This window comes from Anabrus simplex, chromosome 1 (assembly GCF_040414725.1).
Source record: "Anabrus simplex isolate iqAnaSimp1 chromosome 1, ASM4041472v1, whole genome shotgun sequence".
NCBI lineage: Eukaryota > Metazoa > Arthropoda > Insecta > Orthoptera > Tettigoniidae > Anabrus > Anabrus simplex.
The window spans coordinates 1,579,642,166-1,579,656,218 of record NC_090265.1 but is presented as its reverse complement, the minus strand read 5'-3'; the positions used below and the strand labels follow the sequence as shown (position 1 = coordinate 1,579,656,218).

The 14,053-nt window shown below is 39.3% G+C and overlaps 1 protein-coding gene across 2 annotated transcripts in view; it reads left to right on the top strand.

The window, feature by feature from the left end:
- The window catches only part of LOC136880955 (luciferin sulfotransferase), a 331,501-nt gene that overhangs the window by 16,928 nt on the left and 300,520 nt on the right, over positions 1–14,053 (top strand). For both annotated transcript variants that reach the window (XM_068225602.1, XM_067153507.2), the window contains exons 3-4: positions 8,189–8,288; positions 9,091–9,244. In XM_068225602.1, coding sequence (XP_068081703.1) covers positions 8,189–8,288; positions 9,091–9,244 — 254 coding nt within the window. The remainder of the gene's footprint in view (positions 1–8,188; positions 8,289–9,090; positions 9,245–14,053) is intronic.

The window sequence follows — 14,053 nt, the reverse complement described above, 5'->3', positions numbered from 1 at the left end:
ATTATTATTATTATTATTATTATTATTATTATTATTATTATTATTATTATTATTGTTACGGAGTTATCCGTGGTAGTTAGAGGTGAAAGAAGGTGCTGGGATGAGTAGGTCTCAATCTACGAAATTAAAGTTAATTTAAAATTTAACAAGGTTATATTTTCTTTTCAAGATCAAGAAATAACAAATATAACAGGTACTTAGTAGCCTAGCAACAAATCGAGAATGTACAATTACAGTAGTTACAGGATTTGGGCTCCGCGAGCCAGACACACAATTCTTGAGCTATAAGCCCAACTTTACCCGTATACCAGATTCAACCAAGGGGTAGAAGACCCCAATCATGCTCCAGAGCACTTGCTCCCAATTACATAGTAAAAGCCTCCTCAAGGCACACAGAAACAAATTTTTTTTTTTTGGGAAGAGCAACCCGCTCTCAAAGTTCCAGCCTATCAAAGGCCACACCAAACTCAACTTTCAAGCTGACCTCCAAACACATGAAAACAGGGGTAAAAATACCCAACCTACTGAGGCCTATTAAGTAAAGAAACAGGTCAGTTACATGGCCTCCAAAATACCAACTTGAGAGGAGGCGAAACTGCACTCCTAATACACTTTATTAAAACCTACTGGGCACTAGGCCGCATATGCAAGGGCTAATCCCATACTAAAGAGGTGACACGATAGGAAAACTATTACATTACGAAACGAAGAAAAATGGTTGAGAAAACGTAGTCACCTCAAAAACAATATGAAAGGGAGCTCGAGAGGGTTAGGTACTCTCTATCCCAATTTGTAGTTTAAGGAGATAGAATTTATACCAAGAGTCTATTACATTTTAGAGGAAAGTTTCATGATAAAAGGTATCGAACCTGCCCCGAGAGTTAAACTGCTGAGCTGGCAAGAAAATAAGTTATTAAAAGGCCATTACCTTATGGATGAACTTCTGCCCGAAGAAAGAGGCGCTTCCCGCCCCCTGCTACATAATTTACACAATGATAGGTGTTACTGAAGTGGCGCGGAGACCCGAAAATCAGCAGTTTATATACCCTCGCGGAACATTCGAGACCTTTCATGAATGAGAACACCCGCCCACAAGCCTTTTATTGGACGACCAAAAGATTACATGTCAGAATTGAAGAAGAAAACCAGGATTGGTGGAAAATTAATTACAGAAATTTATGATTGGTCAGTTTCAAAACTGGCATGAAAGGGTTAACGTTGCCAACTTAAACACAAGCTGAAAGAAATTTAATAAGGAACAAACTTATAAATACTAAATTTCTTCAAAAAAGGATTCCCTCACTTCGCACTAGGGTGCACAATAGTAGTTCGTAAGTAGTGTCATCTAGAAGAGAATGATCACACTTCTTGCTACAGAGAAAACAACAATGAATCGAAATTGGCATAGTTCAGAACACTTCAAAATTTACAAGTAGGGGCATCTTCTGAGAAACTTGAGAATTAACATGGTAGTTAAAGTTCAGGCTTCCGCCAGTAGAGGAGTTTCAACTGGCGCAAAGTTTGAATAAGCGGCGTGGAGGTGTACCACCCGATACAATTATTATTATTATTATTATTATTATTATTATTATTATTATTATTATTATTATTATTATTATTATTATTATTATTATTATTATTATTATTATTATTCTGTCCACCTCTGTGTGTAGTGGTTAGCGTGATTAGCTGCCGCCCCCGGAGGCCCGAGTTCGATTCCCGGCTCTGCCACTAAATTTGAAAAGTGGTACGAGGGTTGGAACGGAGTCCACTCAACCTCGGGAGGTTAACTGAGTAGAGGGGGATCGAATCCCACCTCAGCCATTTTTAGTGGCTTTCCGTGGTTTCTCACTTCTCCTCCAGGCAAATGCCGGGATGGTACCTAAGTGAAGCCACGGCCGCTTTCTTCCCTCTTACTTGCCAGTCCCTTCCAATCTTCCCATCCCTCCACAAGGTCCCTGTTCAGCATAGCAGGTGATGCCATCTGGGCGAGGTACTGGTCATTTTCCCCAGTTGTATCCCCCGACCCAGAGTCTTAAGCTCCAGGACACTGCCCTTGAGGCTGTGGAGGTGGGATCCCTCGCTGAGTCCGAAGGAAAAGCCGACCTTGGAGGGTAAACAGATTAAGAAGTATATTATTATTCTTATTCGTAAGGTAAAGGCGCATAAAATGTAAAAAAATCTATGTATACTGTAACAGTTCATAGAGCAAAATCATAACAACGGAGTTCGAAGAATATTCTGGGTACGACCTTGCATTACTCAACGGAGATACAATGAGAATCAACTTGTAAATGTGAAGGTTCTGTTAGGCACCGGTCACAGTCCATAATAATCATCACTATGCTGACGTTATCATTATGGAATCTTATGGCTTATAACTATATGGGACTGAGAAGGGAAATAAATAATAACACTTAGGATTCAAGAGCCTCCGTGGCTCAGGCGGCAGCGTGCCGGCCTCTCATCCCTGGGTTCCGTGGTTCGAATCCCGGTCACTCCATGTGAGAATTGTGCAGGACAAAGCGGAGGTGGGATAGGCTTTTCTCCGGGTACTGCGGTTTTCCCTGTCATCATTCACTCCAGCAACACTCTCCAATATCATTCATTTCATCTGTCATTCATTAATCATTGCCTCAGGGGCGTGCGACAGGCTTCGGCAGCCGGCACAATTCCTATCCTCGCCGCTAGATGGGAGCTTCATTCCATTCCTGACCCGGTCGAATGACAGTATTCTGTAAGAAGGAAGTCAGCTCCCGGACGAAACTATCTTTACATCGGTATATTTTCAGAACAACGTTGCTTTACGGGAGCGAAAGCTGGGTGGACGCAGGATATCTTGTTTATAAGTTAGAAGTAACAGACATGGAAGAAGCGAGAACGATTGCTGGTACAAACAGGTGATAACAATGGCAGAAAGGTACTCGGAATGAGGGGATAAAGGCTGTTAGGAATGAACTTGATGTATGAAACTGAACGCATAAAACGGCTTCGGTCGTGGGACATGTGAGGTGAATGGAGGAGGAGAGATTACATAGGAGAATAATGGACTCCGTTATGGAGGACAAGAGAAGTAGAGTTAGACCAAGACGACGATGGTTAGACTCAGTTTATAACGATTTAAAGATAAGAGGTATAGAACTAAACGTGGCCACAGCACTAGCTGCAAATAGAGGATTGTGGCGACATTTAGTAAACTTGCAGAGGCTTGCAGACTGAACGCTGATAGGCATAACGGTCTATAATGATGTATGTATGTATGTATGTACGTATGTATGTATGTATGTATGTATGTATGTATGTATCTATGTATGTATGTATGTATTGTACCTGTCCAAGGCTTCAGTACATAAAAAAGTTACCGTGGTTCATGAAAATGATATTAGAATGGAGTACCTCCGATGAGCTTCGAACTCAGCCTGGTTATCGAAGTCTCACATTCCCCTACAAGAATGATTCGCCAGCTGAGTCGGTATAGCATGTCGGGTCTGAGTGGAGCGTCCGATGGGGCGATAATCGTCTAATAATCTCTATAGTAGGGGAACACTAGTTCATTACTAATGAGAAGAGAAACAATATCTTGTATAGCAATTTTACTATACTAGTGAAACACATCTTATTAACATGGATACGCCATACAACGCACTTTACAAATATTATTTAGATTGATCTTGACGTCGTGAATGTTGTTTAGTCTCTCTCTACACCTCACTCGACGTTAAATTATTTCAAATTCAAAGAATCCTTTTCTCTTGAATTATTTACACTATTTCAAACTTAGAGAGGCGTTTCCTCTCGAATTATTTACACTTATCACTTTGCGCGCACATTTAATTAATATGGGCATACCCTGATATAATTCTGTTTACCTGTTGAGAATGAATATATTCAATTTATATCAAGTTACGATATCCTATGAACTGAAGTGAACGTATGTTTCTATAAATACATTTTTGAACCTTTGAAAGTCGTATCACAACACTTCCCTAAATTAATCATTGCTGAATATGCAATATAATACACACGCTCGTTTCATTAGGATTTTTATCAATACACATAACACGACTTTATTTACACAACGTTTCTACCTGTGGGCAATCATAAAGCAACTCAAATATCCAAACATCATAAACAGAGTATCATAGCACTTCCAGCAAGAGATGGGCAAGAACAAATACATTTCAAACACACACGATGAGTCACAGATGGTACAAATCATCTGCTGCTGGTGACAGTGAGTAGAAGCATTCACTGTCTCCTGGAATGAAATCAGGATCTTCTGAGACGGGGTTATTTAACTTGGAATTCCCTACACGCTGTAAATAATTTAAGAAAGAAATTGTAGGGATCCTTCCTTCAATGCACGTTGGAATCTATGCAACATTGGTCACATTTAAATTGACGCACGTAATCGCTGTGCCGAGAGGAATGAACCAACTACTTGTATTCTGTTCCCTTTCAATGGAGCAAACACTTTACTTCATCCCTTTTTGACGGGCTCGTAAATCACCCAGGTGTGAGTCGCCCACTACCCACTTCCAAATAGCGGGCCACTGGGTCCTCTCATACAATTGCTTCACGGCAAATAATCTCACTTCTTTATTTCCTGGCCACAATCGCAGCACATTAAATATTGGCTCTAAATCCGGCCGTAATCGTCATCCTCGTAGCGCGGTATCCACTTCGCGCAAGTAATAACAGATTCCAGGGGAACTTTACATTTCTACTTCACAATATACATTAGGGCTACAGCTTGCCTAGCCCCCCGTTCCCCCTCTCGGTACCTCGAATACAATGCTATTTAATGATGAACCCCTGCCACACGGGTCCGAATTACATCACGCACTCACGAGCTAAATAATTCAACTATATATACCCCAATGTCATGTCTCAATCCGTTATTTCAGCAGCCTTAATTACTAATTAGGAGGACTCCCTACCAGGTGTGAAGTGCAAAAATAAGTCAGTTACTGAGAGATATTTGATGACTCATATTTGCTATAGAGAAGACGATAACTGGAGTCATTTTTACTGAATATTTAAGCACTCTTTACTCGACAGCGCTTCACACTTAATTAATCTAAGGTCCTTAGAATTACCAAAAACCCTTATAAAAACGGAAGTAAAATATGGTTGTTCCAAACCATGACGAAGATATTCCATAAAAAACCCAAAAATAAAATAAAATAATTTTTATCCCTTTGAAATAGCATATTGGCGATCTACGTTACAACTACATGCAAATTTACTCTATATTGACAATAGGAAACGACTTTCAAAGCTACAAATAGTTGGAAATATACTCATCCTTCAGGAAAACCACGAACACAGCATTACAGGAGGACACGCCCATGTATTTACTCTGCCCTCATGATGCCATCAGCGATGTGAAGCCCTTTGATGACCAACTGGCAAGTCACGGACATGACGGCTTGATCTCGTGCGAAGTTCCAGACGATCTCTGCTACACCAGGCGAAATTCCGGCAGGCAGCTAGATGTCTCGTTCTCTCTGTTACACGAGGCGAAATTCCAGCAGGGAGCTAGATATCTCGTTCACACCGACGTTCTTGTAGACTCCTTGTGTAAATGAGGAGAAGTTATCTAATGTGAATGCATTAGTTTATATTACACATCACAGATTAAATATATGGTTGGGTCTGCTTAATGACACAAGCATCCCAACCTAACGTCGGTTGTGTCCCTGAAGCCCGACATTATTCCCTTCTCATCCACCTATCATTTTAATTGACAGCTACTCTAAGCCCTGAAGCTCCACTGGTTCACTTAGAAACGTCACTGGTTAGGCCACTAATGTGTTGGCACTCTCGTATTACACAAGAATAATTCAGGAATACTCTACTGCACTTAGTCATACGTAAGCCGAGCTCTCTTCTGCGTTAGGGATCGATCTAACGTGGCACTGCCCTTAATCATGTCGACAATGAGCCGTTCATTCCCTTTCCTTATATTTCACATTCATATCAAGTACACTCGCTCCACGCACTTAGTTAAATACGTGCCTATTTATGTTAATTGAGTCGTATTAGTTTAGGCATATATGAGGCTCGATGCATGACCTCTTCGACACACGGACAGCGACATCACGGTTTCGTACCGTTCCTACTATATTTGTTAGTGGCACACTGTAGGCGCCAACAACTTACTCAGATTGTGGTTATTTCCACATACATTCACAGACATTACAGAATGATCTCTTCATAAAAGACTCACACACAAATCACGACGAACTGGTAACGAACTGGCGTTGAACTGAAAATTAACTGGTAGTGTCCGTTCCTCAGCTCCTTACTATATAGGCGAGATGCCCTGGTGCTAGCAGTGGGGGTAAAACACAACCCCTTCTCAAAATGCGCTCCGGTAATACGCAACGTACAGTGACGAACAGAATATCAAACTGTAGCTCCTGTATTCTCATTTTCACTGAGTGAATATTATTAAAATAGCTTCGTGGATTCTCAAGCAATCTTAAAAGCGTCCTTTTGTCTCTGTCGGTGAATGATGACGAGCGCCAGGGGAATCCTTGAGCTGGCTGCCACGGTTGAGACCCAACATCTGGTAACCATTAAGACGAGCCCTTGTCACGGCGTAGCTACCGTTCTCTCAATTATGTAGAACACTTCTCGGTCTCATAATTATCTATAAAATTCCCTGATTCAAATGAATATTTGCACATGACTCTCCGTTGAGTATTTCGCGATTTATTAGGGGAAAAACAATTGAACTCGATGAGTTGGCAATGGTGAACGAATGAAGGAAATAGGGTATAATGGTAGTTCACACGTTGGATGTACTCCCTGAGTTCTGCTAGTGACCTAGATTCTGTGTCACGTGATAACGCGTCTCGTTCCGTCTCGCTCGTGGTTGGAGTGAGAAAACTTCGAGTACCAGCACTCCTGCAATGCCTCGCTGCTAATTACCGACAACTAGAGTTGGGTCACGCGAGCCGGCATACTGAAAATCGCATCCCGGAGCGGGTGGATACATCCTAACTTGGACAGTTTTTACCGCAGAATGACGTGGAAAACGGCATATTTCATCTCCTGGGTATCATGACATACCATATGTGACGTTGTGAACGGTCACATCATGTATGTATGTATGTATGTATGTATGTATGTATGTATGTATGTATGTATGTATGTATGTATGTATGTATGTATGTATGTATGTGTGTGTGTGTATAATGTACTGTACAGTGCTTCGATAAAGCTAATATTAACGGAAGAAGTTGGCATGCTGTTTCTTGATCCCCTTAATATAGCTACGACGCTGTATGCTAATCAAAGAATGCATAGTCTGGTGCACACTGTGGATATCTTCGAACTTAAATATAGAGTTTTAAGAAATTAGGTCAAGTAATAAAAGGAAGCTAAACAATAAACCAGACAGACAAAAGGACGAAAATTGAAAAGGACTTACTTTCGACTTTAGTATACCTAATCCGAGATACAAACGAAGTGTGAGGCAAAATTTGAAGTATACATAGACAATTGCAGTTTTATTTATACAGGCTGATCCGAAACAAAGTGGTCGGGGGCAACGTAAAACGGGTACATTTGTGTTAGGTGGTTGGTCTTACCGATTAATAATTTGAAATAAAAGAAAGTCGATATCTCGTGCTGTAGTAATTTTATCAGCTGCTGAATTTAATAAATCAGATCGCTTCGCAGGTGATTGCAAATGGGCTTTGCGAGGCTGTGTTACTAAATCTGCGCTTGGCTTGAGACCGGCTTGAGAACACCAATCCAAGAAACATCTTCGCAAGGGAAGTGATTTGAACACGGACCTTCGGTGTGTTCGTGTTTGATGCTAATTTCTCAGCATCGGTAGCTGCTGGGTGATTGGTTATGTACGGATATATTCGTTAAGCAGCCATGTGGCATGTGCCAAGCTCCAAGTGCGTTCGAAACACGCCGTCGGCTGTCCTGAGTATTGTTTTTTCTGGTTTCCCATTTTCACTTCCTGGAAAATACGGGGACAGTTCCTATTCATAGGTCACAGGCGATGCTAACCTAATTCACCATCATTCTTTATTAGCTCCTCATTTGATGTTGGCCAAAAATGTCATATAAGTTCATCACATCTCATATCGGACCCCATATCTGGAAAGGGGACTAAAGGATAGATATACGTATTTCTTTATCAATGTTTGTTTTCTGTGTACAGGAACGACTTGGACCCAGGAGCTAGTCTGGTTGTTGGTGAACGACCTGGACTGGGCCACAGCACTCCAGGAGAGTCTGGGAAAGAGAAGCCCCTACATAGAGTAAGTTGATTGATGTGCAACATAACTTCTTTTAGTAGTACAGTATGCGAGAGAACAAATGTGGTCGGTTACAGATGAGAATGAAATTCTGATACATTTACCAAGGACTACTTGAATATCTAGCACATTTTTATCTGAATTTCTGTACTTGATTGTGTCTTTTTGCTTTAAATAATGACAAAGTTATTTTTGTCGTTGTCATATTACTGAATGGAGTACGAGCTGTCCATTATAGCATTTTACTCACAATGGTGTACATTGAAATGAACTGTTGTAGATGTTAAGTTATCGTGAAGAACAAGTTGAATGTTACAAATCCATGTGTACGTATTTAGTCTGTAATTACCAGTCAGAGTAAAACAGATATCCAGTGTAATGAAGGTCACAGAGGGACTGTATGGTATTATAATTTCCAGTGAATATAATAATTTTGGGGGAGAATTGACTTATTGATATCACCGTTAGCATCTTACCAAAACATCCGTGGTTTGAATCCTGGATAAAACATATGTGATTTTTCGAAGTTGATTGTACCATAACTATAACTTGTATTTCATGTAAAAAAAAAAAAAGTAGAGTCTACGGTTTATGACCTCTAAATTAACAGTCACACAGATCTTCAGGCTTGCTTAGCTTAGGGTCCTGTTTAATTTGTAACACATCTTAGTACATTAAGATGCTACTGGTAGATGAAATTCACAAACGTTATCTTCTTACAATGAGGTTATTTATAATTGCCACATGGTAAGTCAGGCGCACAGGATTCAAAGTAAAATTCACTGTAACCTTCTTGATACACTAGGATGAGCTGCTTCATGAAGGAAGGCGATCATGGGCCATCAGGTAGAAACCATAACACATTGGCTTCAGCAGCACAATTGTCCTCTCCAAGAGTTCTCAAGAGCCATCTGCCGGTAGAACTATTACCTGATCAGCTGTGGACGAAGAATCCAAAGGTATGCGAGATATTTTTTAAATATAATGACAGAATAAATTAACTCATTTTCTGAATTTTAGGTAATAAAGAAATAATATCTGTGATTTCTGAATACTCTAATAAGCCGATTGCATTATTTTAACGATAATTATTCTTTTTTTATTCTGAGAGCAGATATTAACAACAAAAGACTGTAAACTTTGAAAATTTTTCTCATTTTTTTTATCAGAAAGAAGATTTTGAGAAAGAGTTTTGCTTGTAAATTCACAATTAATTCTTTGAATGATACACACTTCCCACAGTTTAACATATTACTAACAAAATGTATACCTGTGTGACTATAGTGACATTTTACAAGACTATATCATGAAGGTACCGGTAACAGTAAATTGTAATCTTGTAATGTCCAAGACATAGTTACTGACATTCAACGATTTCATCACCATTTGGTCATATTCTTAAGACTATGTTTGTGTTAAAAAAGTCCCTCTACAAATTTAAGACATAAAACATAATACTAAATTAATTCTGTGACAAGTTGCACGTTTGCACATTCTGTACGACAATACAATCTACAGGAGTCTTGTCTTTAACATGCACAAAAAAATTCGGCTACGACTGGTGTTCCTTAAAACTGAAACGTCAGTTAGGTGTGGAGTGTATGAAAATGTTCTTAGTGTAGATACAATACTTTATACACTCATTAACATAATGGGAAAAATTGTAGATTTCAAATTCAATTTTATTAGTGTGATATAAGTCCCAGGGGCTCTGAACTTCGGAGCGTGGGTTGGCGACCACGGGGCCCTTAGCTGAGTTCTGGAATTGCTTCCACTTGTGCCTGGCTCCTCACTTTCATATATCCTATCCGACCTCTCTTGGTCAACTCTTGTTGTTTTCCGACCCGACGCTATTAGGTTGGCGAGAGCTAGGGAGTCTTTCATTTTCACGCCCTCCGTGGCCCTTGTCTTCCTTTGGCCGATATCTTCATTTTTCGAAGTGTCGGACCCATTCCATATTTTTCCTCTGATTAGTGTTATATAGAGGATGGTTGCCTAGTTGTACTTCCTCTTAAAACAATAATCACCACCACCACCTTAGTGTGATGTAAAGAAAAGAAATAATTGAACAGGTCTACATCACCTCACCGGCATAATGGTGCACATATCAGTGGCGCAGAATGTGCTCAGCTCACGAACCTTGAAGGACCACTTTTTGTGAGCTCACATTGGTTGATATGATCGGGCATGAAATCAAAGAGACGCTGTACGTTATCCGGCGGAGATTTACCCACAATTATTGAATGTTGCCTCCAAATCATGGACTTTTCAACGTGGATGAAGCTGGTGGACCGTCTGGCTCAACGAAGGTTCGAAGGACGGTTTGTGAGCCATAAAAGTGGCCAAATATGACATAAACACTCCTGGGTAAACCAAGCAGTGTCTGGAGGAAGAAAAAGTTCCTTGACACTCAGCAACGAAAGGTGGCACATGTGGACGCAGAATTTCTTCAACGTACTGTTGTGTCACTCCTGTTACACGGCGATCATGTCAGCTTCCTTCTCGGACTATCACACGATTCCCCTGACTGCTACTTATGGAAAAATGTAATCAATCAATCAATCAATCAATCAATCAATCAATCAATCAATCAATCAATCAATCAATCAATCAATCAATCAATCAATCAATCAATCAATCAATCAATCAATCAATCAATCAATCAATCAATCAATCAATCAATCAATCAATCAATCAATCAATCAATACTGATCTGCATATAGGGCAGTCTCCCAGGTGACAGATTCCCTATCTGTTCTTTTCCTAGTCTTTCCTTAAATGATTGCAAAGAAATTGGAAATTTATTGAACTTCTCCCTGGTAAATTATTCCAATCCCTAACTCCCCTTCCTATAAATGAATATTTGCCCGAATTTGTCCCCTTGAATTTCAGCTTTTTCTTCATATTGTGATCTTTCCTACTTTTAAAGATACCACTCAAACTTATTCGTCTACTGATGTCATTCCACGCCATCTCTCCGCTGACAGCTCGGAACATACCACTTAGTCGAGCAGCTCGTCTCCTTTCTCCCAAGTCCTCCCAGCCCAAACTTTGCAATATTTCTTTAACGCTACCGGTACTCTTTTGTCGGATATCACCCAGAACAAATCGAGTTGCTTTTCTTTGGATATTTACCAGTTCTTGAATCAAGTAATCCTGGCGAGGATGCTGGAACCATACTCTAGTTGGGGGTCTTACCAGAGACATATGTGCTCTCTCCTTTACATCCTTACTGCAACCCCTAAATACCCTCATAACCATGTGCAGACATCTGTACCCTTTATTTACAATCATATTTATGTGATTACTCCAATGAAGGTCTTTCCTGATATTAACACCTAGGTACTTACAATAATCCCCAAAAGGAACTTTCACCCCATCAACGCAGTAATTAAAACTGAGAGGACTTTTCCTATTTGTGAAACTCAAATCGTGACTTTTAACCCCGTTTACCATCGTACCTTTGCCTACTGTCCATCTCACAACATTATTGAGGTTATTTTGCAGTTACTCTCAATGTATTAATTTATTTATTACTCTATGATTCCATTTCTTTACACATATCGTTGCTGTACATATTCATACATATATAAGAAAATATAAAGGTACAATTATACTGCCTTGGAAAATTCCCCTCTTAATTATTACAGGGACAGATAAAGCTTCGCCTACTCTCTCCGAGTTTTGTTTTCTAGAAATACGGCCACCCATTCAGTCAGTCTTTTTCTAGTCCAATTGCACTCATTTTTGTCAGTAGTCACCCATGATATACACTATCAAATGCCTCAGATAGGTTAATCGCGAAACAGTCCACTTGACCTCCTGAATCCAGGATATCTGCTATATCTTGCTGGAATCCTACAAGTTGAGCTTCACCTTTCCTAAACCCAAACTGCCTTCTATCAAACCAGTTATTAATTTTGCAACACGTCTAATATAATCAGAAAGAATGCTTACATGCAGTGCATGTCAAACTGACTGGCCTGTAATTTTCAGCTTTATATCTATCACCCTTTCCTTTACACACAGGGGCTACTATGGCAACTCTCCATTCATTTAGTATAGCTCCTCCATGCAAACAATAATCAAGTAAGTACTTCAGATATGGTACTATATCCCAACCCATTGTCTTTAATATATCACCAGAAATCTTATCAATTCCAGACGCTTTTCTATTTTTCAACTTTTGCATCTTACTGCAAATGCCATTGTTATCATAGGTCAATGTTAATACTTCTTTAACCCTTTATAAGGCAGTACTCAATAAAACACTTTGTTTTCTAACTAACTTTATTTACAGGCTCTATAAGTGCTAAACAATACAATTTAACAGAAGAATAGACAATCCAGTGCTCATCAGGTCAGTAATAAAATGGGAATTTACTTTCCACCGCCTGCTGTCTGCCATTCAGAAGTGGGAACATATTTCCCATGGCCCACTTACGGACACAATTTAAGTTCCACTTTTTATTTAGCAGAAATATTTTGGACACCTATGTGGGATATGGGAAGCATATTCTCACACACAATGTGAAAGAAATTTGTATCTCAGAACTCTTCAATTGGTAAAAGGAAGTAAATAATCTCAGAACAAATCAGAAAAATGCACAATAAACAAAGAAAATTCATGTAAATACTATATAGACTTATAAAATGTTGATTTCTTACCCTATTTTCACTTCATAAATCTTGTTCACAACAGGCGTTGCGCTGGCACACTGTCGCTTTTCAGATAATTTCCAAAGAAGCTAAAAATTCCAACGAGATCAGAATAGTTCCACAGATATTCCTTCAGAGTGCAGCACACATCAATACATTGGAAATCAATCAATCAATCAATCAATCAATCAATCAATCAATCAATCAATCAATCAATCAATCAATCAATCAATCAATCAATCAATCAATCAATCAATCAATCAATCAATCAATCAATCAATCAATCAATCAATCAATCAATCAATCAATCAATCAATCAATCAATCAATCAATCAATCAATCAATCAATCAATCAATCAATCAATCAATCAATCAATCAATCAATCAATCAATCAATCAATACTGATCTGCATTTAGGGCAGTCGCCCAGGTGGCAGATTCCCTATCTGTTGCAAAGGGAGCAGAAGTTGAAGTAACACTGATTGTAAATCAGAGTTTCATCAATCAATAAACTCCCAGCGCCCAGAAATGACAAAAAACCGAGGTGGGAAAATAATTCCCACCGCCTTATAAAGGGTTAATATTGGTCACCTCCTCTATCTGGGCATTATTCTTGTAAATATTAATCTTTACGTACTGCTGATTGAATACTTCTGTCCTTTGAATATCCTCGCATACACACTTCTCTTTTTCATTAATGATTCCTGGAATGTCCTTCTTCGAATCTGTTTCTGCTTTAAAGTACCTATACATACTCTTCCATTTTTCACTAAAATTTGTAAGGCCGCTCATTATGCTTGCCATCTTGTTGTCCTTTGCTGACTTCTTTGATACATTCAATTTCGTATTAAGTTCCTTCAATTTCTCCTTACTTCCACAGTAATTTCTAACTTTACTTCTTTCCAACCTGCACGTCCTTCTTAGTCCCTTTATTTCTGTCTTACAATATTCCTTACCATCCTTAAAGGTACACACCTATTTTCGCATTCCTCAACAATTGATTTTAACCCATCCCAGGGTCTGTTAACATTTTTATTTACCGTTTTCCACCGAGCATAGTTACTTTCTTAAAATTTCCTCATGCCTGTTTTATCAGCCATATGGTACTG